Source organism: Anabrus simplex, chromosome 13 (assembly GCF_040414725.1).
Source record: "Anabrus simplex isolate iqAnaSimp1 chromosome 13, ASM4041472v1, whole genome shotgun sequence".
Lineage (NCBI taxonomy): Eukaryota > Metazoa > Arthropoda > Insecta > Orthoptera > Tettigoniidae > Anabrus > Anabrus simplex.
Window position 1 is genome coordinate 37,722,376 of NC_090277.1, and position 9,456 is coordinate 37,731,831.

General features: G+C 39.7%; 1 protein-coding gene across 1 annotated transcript; it reads right to left on the bottom strand.

Annotated features, from left to right (window-relative positions):
* Positions 1-2,392: 2,392 nt before the first annotated feature.
* Positions 2,393-8,990, bottom strand: LOC136884802 (beta-1,3-galactosyltransferase 1-like). The gene is made up of 3 exons (XM_068230029.1): positions 8,873-8,990; positions 5,192-6,383; positions 2,393-2,534 (listed from the first exon to the last, which is right to left on the bottom strand). The coding sequence occupies exons 1-3, from the start codon at positions 8,988-8,990 to the stop codon at positions 2,393-2,395; spliced, it is 1,452 nt and encodes a 483-aa protein (XP_068086130.1).
* Positions 8,991-9,456: the final 466 nt, after the last annotated feature.

Consider the following 9,456-nt stretch of genomic DNA (forward strand, 5'->3'; position numbering starts at 1 on the left):
ATTAAAACTGATTAATTAATGTCTGACATTAAGAAACGTATTACTTTTATGTTTGTATCTCAGCCTGTCACCTGCACATTGTGACATATAAACAAAACAAGTTTCATACATTTTCTTAAACCACGATAGTTAAGAAAAGAACTGAAGTGAATTATGAATCAAACCATAGCAGGATGTTAAAGCATGGAAGTTCCATGTTCGGCTAAAAACTCAGACCAGTGGGGACCATTAAGCAGGCTTATTAAGATCTTCAATCAAAATGCACTGGCAGGAGGCCACTTCTATCTAGGTAGTATTAGCTATGCCCACAAAACGACTGACAATGATTCTGGCAAGCATATGCAATCCATGCAGTCACAGGTTGATCAGAGCATTCGTTATCAGCACTGGATTGTTAGCTTTCTTTATAGTGCTGCTGCCACTCAAATACTTATGATCTTGGCATCAGAGTCACTGTACACAACCATTAGCATTGTTAAGTTCTTCAAAAGTGCTTTTCTCAAATGCTGACAAAATTTAAAACACTTATAGTTAAACATTGAAAATTTCTTACTTATTAGCATAAACATGACTAACAACAGAAGAATTCATCTGTGTGTATCACAGTATCAATGTCCGGCTCCATGGCTAAATGGTTAGCGTGCTGGCCTTTGGTCACAGGGGTCCCGGGTTTGATTCCCGGCAGGGTTGGGAATTTTGTTGATTAATTTTGCTGGCACGGGGACTGGGTGTATGTGTCGTCTTCGTCATCATTTCATCTTCATCATGACACGCAGGTCGCCTACGGGAGTCAAATCAAAAGACCTGCACGTGGCGAGCCGAACTTGTCCTCGGACACTCCCAGCACTAAAAGCCATACGCCATTTCATTTACAGCATCGATGCTCATGGAAGAAACCACTCTGATAATAGAGGAGAAGGATGGTAGGATGCATTTCAGACTATGTTCTCATGATTTACTGAGTGCTTGTAGTTCCCAAAGTTTTGGATCCTACTTCGTAAATACTACACATCCTGACCAATGAACAGAGTGGGGTGGACCTATACCCTGGCCTACTAGAAGAACTAAACTTCTTTTTGTAGGGATAATTAACATCTATCCACAGAAGCCAGAAGATCTTCAAAAGCCCTTGATAACCCATCAGAACACCCAGTAGATCCATTATACTTCTCATGGTACAACATGGAAGTATGTTCAATCAAGATGATTCTGAGATAAGTATAAGCCAAGTAGGTCATCAATTCAAGCCACACTTGATTCATTAGTGAATACGCAGATGGGTTTACTTCCTGAATATCCTGTCCTAGTCTAACCCTACAAAAAAAAATTATCCTTTTTAGCGTTATTCATGAAGAGCTACAGATCTACACCTGAAAACATTTTGAACAAAAATATCGTATTAACCAGTGTCTTTGAGTTACAGAGCTATGATAATTTGAAAGTTGTTTATAAAACATATTTTTCTTTAGTTCCTGTCATTTGAAGCATAAAATGAAATGCTCTCTTCAAAATAATCCTTTATTTAAAGAGCTCATATTCTGAAGTTCAAAAATCAAAAACAACTGTGTACAGATACGTAGAGCAACGTGCGTGGCTCACAAACATGCGAGGAATAGCATAGAATTGGCATTTTTGAAAATGCTTATATAAACTGTCTAAGGCTGTACATGAATGATGCAAAATGTAACTTGTGCATTCAGTGGCTAGAATTGGTGCAATTTGTAACAATTTTTTTATTATTCCATAAGAAACATATACTTTCATAGTCAGAATTTAAAATTTTGTACAAAGCAATTCAGGAATTTAAAACATATGTTGAGCTTCAGAACATGAGCCAATTAAATCAAGGATTATTTGTGAAGGCTTATTTTTACCCTTCCAACTAAAGGGACTCAAGAAAAATGTGTTTCACACATAACTTTCCAAATACTGTAACTCTGTACATACTGAGAACAGGACACATGGTCACAAGACATTTTGTGCTGAAAATGTTTGGCAATCAGCTTCACAGTGGTAGTAACTCCTTATGAATCACCCTGTAAAAAGAAGCATGAGGGACTACAGCCCCATTCAAAATAAAGGGAGATACAAAGCAATCCTGCCCTTATGTGAATCTTACTCTGCACAACAACACTCCTCCCAATACTGTGTACATGAGCTACATGGACATAGCTTATCTTACCTCTTGTTGAACACATTTCATTTTTACCACCATCAGAACAGTGACTGTATTATGGTCATTATTAAAGAATAACTTATGGCATATTTCTAATTATATATGATGACAATGATGATGATATTTGGCCTACCTAGTGGCAGGGTCTGCTATATGGTTCCACCATCTTCATTCCATTCAGTCGTGGGCATTATCAGGGGTATAAATTTATGCTCTTCATGATGACATGTAGCATATTGGCCCATCACTGCTTTGGCCAACTACTTCCAGCATGTAGCGCATCTTTATACTTTTATCTGCTTCTGCTTGCAGCACATGTCCAAACCAGTGATGGGCCGATGACCTAGATGTCAGGCCCCTTTAAACAACAACAAACATCATCAAACCAGTGTAATCTACTGTCACAAATTTTATCATGGATCGGTGCAACACAAAATTATTTTCATATGACTATACTGGAAACGTGATCTATCTAGTGATGAGGTTGACTTCTGCACCATTTTGTCCCATAGATCCTTAGTCGACATTCTACCTCTTTTGCAGATGGCCAAAATTCAATACCACAGTCAACAGGATGGATCTCCAATTAAATCAAGTGGTTCGTTTGGCAGTTGCAGATGATGCCTGTCATCATTCGCTATAGGCTACATTAATACTAAATGTTCAATTAAATGACCATTATAAGCAATTTTAGACCCAAGATATTTCAAGTTGGTCAACTGTAGCTGTTACTTGCCAATGATTTGGATTGTTCCTATTTCTTGCAGATTTCTAGGTTGCCCAGAAATGATGAGTCGCCTACAACTACATGACAGGGTAGCTCCAACAGTGTAAACATTGAGCCTTAAACAACAATGATTTGTTCCGTCTATGTAACTCCCGTGATGGATTACACCCGCATGAATAGCACTACACTTCTGCCATCTACTGATGTCACTGTCGACTCCTGTTGAGCTATTTTCTCTTTGAAAAGAAGCTATGAGGGGAGTTCTTTAAAGGCCATGCATGTTTGAGAACAGCTGTTGTTTAGCAACATGGCTTCATTTGAAGATTGTGAGAAAGGAATAGCGAGGTACTTACATGAAAGTGATTCATTTCAGTGATAGTGAAAGAGATTTGTAATGAAGTGTTCATGAAGATGATGTGGAAATAGATTTCAGGATGATGTGAAACCATGTGTTTCAGTAATATATGCACAAGAAAGTCTGGACTGCATCCTGGCAAGTGTGCTTTGAGAAATTTCACACTCAAGTGTACTTACTGCTGGAAATATGACAGTAAGATTCAACTTCAGAGACCAAATCAGAGCACGGCCCCTGAATACCTATCGTATTATATGTTTGTATTATATTTTGTTAACATACACTAGGCCTATTTGCAGTGCAGTGTATATGTTTGTGAGATCTCTTACGAGACTACAAGCAGGTATTTAAATGGAGCTAAGGGGTTAAGGGCTAAGGGTTAAGATGTGGCTACCTCACCTGATGTTATAAATCTGTACCTAGTTGTTTGATAGTTGTCCAGGTCTGCTATCAAAAAGGCTAAGGCCACTTGTATGAAATTCTTAATGTTGCTTCACAACTCCAAAGGCCACAGGATAGCCTGTGTGTTCCAGTCAAAAATATAACACTATTTTATATGTCTAAATGGCCTGTGTCTATCAACAAAACATTATTTATAATTTCAAGGCAGTAATTTCTTCATCTGAGAGATAAAACAAAGTGGTAGCTCAAGAGTTTTTCTTCCAGATAATTGACTGTATTTTACAAACTGAAGTTCACTATTCTTCACAAAATGTCCATGATAAATTTGTGTAAGTTTTATTTAGGTCAACTACTGCTTTCATACTGGAAACGTACAAGGTTATTAGGTAAGAGTTGGAAGTATACAGGAGAAATAGGATCTAAAATCCTCTTTAGGTTACATTATCATGTGCCAGTAAAAAAACCTATGTAACTCTCTGAGGGCATAAATGAGATTTTGGTACCAAATGGAAGGCCTATTCTCCATACATAAATAAGCAAAAACTCTTACATCTCTGAGAAATTTAAGGTATGAAAGACAAAATTTAAAACCTCCAACACATCAGCAGATTTTTCAGCCACTCTAAAAGCTTCTATGTGAATTAGTTCAGCACAGGTGTGCACTTAGAGTTGTTGCAAACAGAGTTTAAACTCACACCAAAATCTCTTATGTGAACCTATTCTGAAGAGACAGGCACAATGGATTCCTATAAAATTCAGTTATATAGGAGGATTTTCACTGGTAATGACTACATACAAGATGCTTAACAATTTTGGAGAGCTGATTCCTAAATAGTTTGTCAATTCTTGCTGAGTTTTAAGTGAAAGAAGAGTTTAAATACATTCAAAATCTCAATTGACTGCTACAATTTTTAAATATATGTTTTAACCTTTAAGTTTTTTGTAATAAAAATACTGACTTTCTTCCATCCTAAGATACAGACTGATTAAAACAATTGAAAACAGCTAATACATAATAAATTACCTTCAAAGATTTATAATTACCAATGCAGGAATGTCTTCCTTCCTTCATTTAGCTTTTTCTTATGCTATATTTTCCTTCTTGATAAAACAGAAACTGAGAGGAAATCAAATACTCCAGTGGTAACAGGAAAGTGTTAAAAGTAAAGATACTAACATTTAGAAAATAATTTCTGAATGGAAAAGCACAACAGAAAATCCATTAAAGACATATAATTACCAAATAATACTGGCATGTTTGGTAAGATTTAACTTTGATCCAGGCAGAACTTTCTAAATAATAAATACGTAGACTCCAAATTCCATTCAAAAAAGAAAAAGAAAAAACACCCCCCACACACACACACACAGAGGGAGAGAGAGAGAGAGAGAAGTAGACTCAAATCAACATAATACTTTGTTCAACACAGAATGTTACCAACAGCAATGACTACTGAGTGAATGTGATGATAAATATAAAGATAAAGTACCGGTACTCTTAACGACAGGTACAGAAATGCTGTCTACCAACACCAAGCCCTGACCTCTAACAGGAGTAGAAAAATCTCTGGTCTTGTGAATTGTACAATTATATGCATTCTTGGGAAATTCATCATGTACACTGTACACTGTCACACTTTCTCTTCGGTTGCACTTTGCTTTGCCCCCTAATAACTTCTCCCATAAATCAAACTGTTCATGGTATTTTATCTTATGTATACTAACCCCCTTTTGAATATTGCAAGCATTCAATGCTGTTCGCTTATTAAAGAATTCATTAACATGGAGCCTCTTTATTTTTAATTCTTGTGCCACAATGCCAGTCAGAAACACATCTTCTAACTTTAAATAGATTTTGTTCAAGGCTGCAACATACATATCATGCACTACATCAGTTGTAAGGAGGTAAGCAGGACCAGTTGTGAAGTCAGGAAATAAAGGTGGCCTATATTGATCTAACGAAACGTAATACTTTGAAGCCTTATTACGTATTGGCTTCCACTTTTTGGCAAGTCTTCCAAATATAGTTTTCTTCTCGTTATTCTTTTTGTCTATGAAAGCTAACAGTCGAGGTATATTAATAAACATGTCATCATCTGTCTTAAGAACATATTTAGCTAAATTGCAGTATTCATCTACCCATTCTAACATAGATATAGATTTTAAAGTTAAATTATTAAAAGTGTCAAGGGATCGAGAACGTATAAGATCCTGATAGAGATCTCCTTCAGCATCCAAGGCTTTCCTTCTGGGTGCATCTTGAACAGACCCTAAAAGAAAAGCTATAGATACATCTTTCCTATGACTATAATGACCCCATGTATACCTAATGCCCATACGGGCATCTTTATGAGTAGGTGCCGATGTTACTATCACCATCACCTGAATATTACGTCCCATATCGGGACAGAGTTCTGGATTGGGTACATCGAAACTAGACTCATATATGCTAAAAGTGACAGTGGCTTTTCCTGCAGAGTCAGCAGCGCCATTGTTTGGAGCAGGTAATGCAGCATGTTCTACAGTGACATGATGAACACTTGTGTTGCTCGTTGTATTTTCAGGTACTGACACGTCAACAACTTGCGAAAAAGATGTAGAAATAGTCGCATTAGGATTATTGTCCTGAAGCACCTGGGTTGTAGGACCACTTCTTTCCTTAGTTGAGGTAACAGTTGAAGGAGTTTTAACAAGCGGTAGATTTACGATGTCAGATTCATCTCCTGAAAAAGAATTTCACATATACATAAATTTAGTGACAGTATTTACCATCTTGACCAGACGCTGGTTTAAAAAAAAATTTGTACCATGTAAGCAATCAAACTGCCAGTTGAATCATTAAGAAAAAACAAATAACTATTTTAAAATAAGTGGAGAGGAAGAACAAGACAATGAAGATAGAAAACTGAATATTAGAATTAATTTAATGTTAAGATTTGAGGATAAAGTGTACAAGGAAAAACATCATCAGATCACAGTGCAGAATTCCAAAATACCATGATTATGGCTTTCCAAATTAAACTGTAGTGCCACAGGTACTATACTATCAAAACGTAATTGGGCACCTGTATAAAATATTGTTCTGGCAGTCTTTGCTCCATTGGAACATTGTGGAGCCACCTCTTGCTGCTGTAACAGTAGCAACTCCCTTCCCCCTCTCTCCCTCTCAACTAGGTTGCGCAGGACATCCACTGGAATACGCTGCCAGTCCTATTGCTACATCTGAGACAGTTCAGCAATGAGAGCTGGCTAAATCACTCAAAATTTGTCTCAAAGGTTTTTCATGCGATTGAGAGTGGGCCTGTTTAGGCCAGTTCATTCGGTGAACACTATTCTCTGCATACTGCTCCACAACATTGCATCCGGCATTGTCATCCTGAAAGTAACAGGGGTCTGTTCCATAGCATTGCCCATGTTAGGAGCAGTTCATTGTCAAGAATTTTACAGTAAGACTGAGTTCATGCTGCCATGAACCACCACCATCACCTGTCTCATGTGTAGTATGAGAAATACCTCGACATGATCATGCGCCACTACTAATTGCCTGGCGAACACTAAACACTCTCTCTATTAACGCTCAAACACATCCATCGGACTGAAATAATGTGAATCTAGACTCATCACTCCACAGAAGCCTCCAAGATTTTATCCATCTTTGTGAATTGTAGCTCATGTGCCATTGCTCATCCAGAATACCCGAGTTAGTGGGACTCATTCCTGAAAGGTCTCATAGAAACAGATACCCCTGCTTCTGCCGAAATCTTCCATCTAATGATGGCCATCAGATGTGTCCTATTTCTTGACAATTTCTGACAATATCACATGTCCAGGTACTGCAATCTCCACTGGTCAGAACTTTGTCACCCAGAACATTCACCATTATCACAGTTTCAATGCACCTTTCATTTACGCACAACAAATGCTACAGTCAATTTGAGCCTTTTTAAACTCTGATGCTACTGCTCTGTTGGATAGCCTAGATCACAACCTTACCAGTCTGACAAGTCTGCAACACATGCCATCTTTTTTCAGGATGTTTTCTTACTTGCCAAGACATGTGAAACCCACACAAGTCACAATGCATACCACCTAAGTCAAATTACCTACTGTCATGGGTGCCCAATTACCTGTTGGTAGACAGTGTAGCTGATTCAAATTTATTCTGATTTAATTCTGAAGTGATCATTTCAAAAAGTGATTGCTGTTCTTGTTTAAATTACATAAAAGACTAACATATGAAAGCGAGTCAGTTGAAATCTGAACACATGGCATAAAAGCATACCAACCTCAAGTCAGCAACATGTAGTAGCTGCACCTATCGAGGCACTTATCTCACTGTGAAATACGGCAAAGAATGCCTCTAGGGAAGTTACCCCAGGCTTGTTGCTACAACAGTGTTGTCGAACAGCACCTTCACATCATCATCCTACATGGGTCGTTGGCTTCTAATGGCACGCTTAAGTCCCCAAATATGTGAAAATCACATAAGGATATTTCAGGACTATAAGAGTGACATGTGTAGCAACATTGCTATACACCCCACCTGAAATGCTGCAATATTGTACGGACAGCATACCCAGTATCAGTCAGGCATGGTCAAGGACAAACTGACACCTTCCGAGAGTAGTCCAGGGCATTTAGCCTTAATCACCCACCATAATTTCTTGAGCATTTCAACACTTCCTCAGCACTCCGTTCTCCAGGAGTTGACCACATGACTGAAAAGCAATATCATCACTGCTTATCAGCAGTGCCAAGTACGGCCATGGAATTCTTTAGTGGCTGAGAGTACAATGACTTAGCAAATGTCATAGGATAGTCACCTAATAGCGTGTGGAGCCTCCTCTGGCCCTGCGAACTGCACTGAGACGCCGTGGACGTGAGTCGATAAGTCCCTGGTAGTCCTCTGGATGCAGCTGACACCAAATCGTTTGCAAAGCGGCCGCCAACTGGTCTGTTCGTGGGTGCAGGATCCATGGCACGGAGCCTGCATTCCAGGACATCCCAGATATGCTCGATAGGGTTCATATCGGGGCTCCTGGGTGCCATGGCAGTCGTTGGACCTCCGCTGCATGTTCCAGGAACCATTCCCGGGTGACGTGGAAGCGATATGGCGGCGCGTTATCATCTTGAAACACCGCAGAACCGTCTGGGCGCTGGAAGGCCAAAAATGGGTGGAGATGTTCTCCGAGCAGCTCAACATACCGCATACCATTCAAAGTCTCTTCCAGAACAAGTAGGGGGCCCATTCCATACCAGGAAAATGCACCGCAGACAATACCAGGGACACCAGCGGCCTGGACCAGACCTTCGAGGCAGGCGGGATACATCGCTTCATGTGGTCTGCACCATACACGGTGCCTCCCATCAGCATGGCGCAGTTGAAATCGTGATTCGTCTGACCACATCACGTTACGCCATTGTTCTAGTGTCCATCCCTGGTGACTGGCGACAAATGCGCGTCGTCGTCCCCGATGACATTGGGTTAACAGTGGCACCCGTGTGCGGCGCCAGCTACCATACCCTATAGAACCCATGTTCCTACAGACTGTCCACTGGGAGACGTGTCTAGCACGGCCTGTGTTGAATTGAGCCATGATTTGTTGCACAGTTGCACGTCTGTCACTATTGACAATCCGTCTCAGATGTCGCTGGTCACGGTCATCGAGGATGGCTGGACGGCTGGTTGTTCGTCTGTTGTGGACGGTGACACCCGCATTCAACCATTCATGATACACCCTGGACACGGTTGATCATGTGAAGCCAAATTCCCGCACCGCTTCCAAAATCGCACTT

Coding starts and splice junctions, on each gene's coding strand:
- LOC136884802 (XM_068230029.1), bottom strand. CDS start 8,990: ATGTATCCCGCCTGCCTCGAAGGTCTGGTCCAGGCCGCTGGTGTCCCT. Junction 6,384..8,872: donor TCTGGAAGAGACTTTGAATG/GTATGCGGTATG, acceptor ATTCTTTTTCAG/GAGATGAATCTGACATCGTA. Junction 2,535..5,191: donor GTTAGAGGTCAGGGCTTGGT/GTTGGTAGACAG, acceptor TGTTGTTTAAAG/GGGCCTGACATCTAGGTCAT.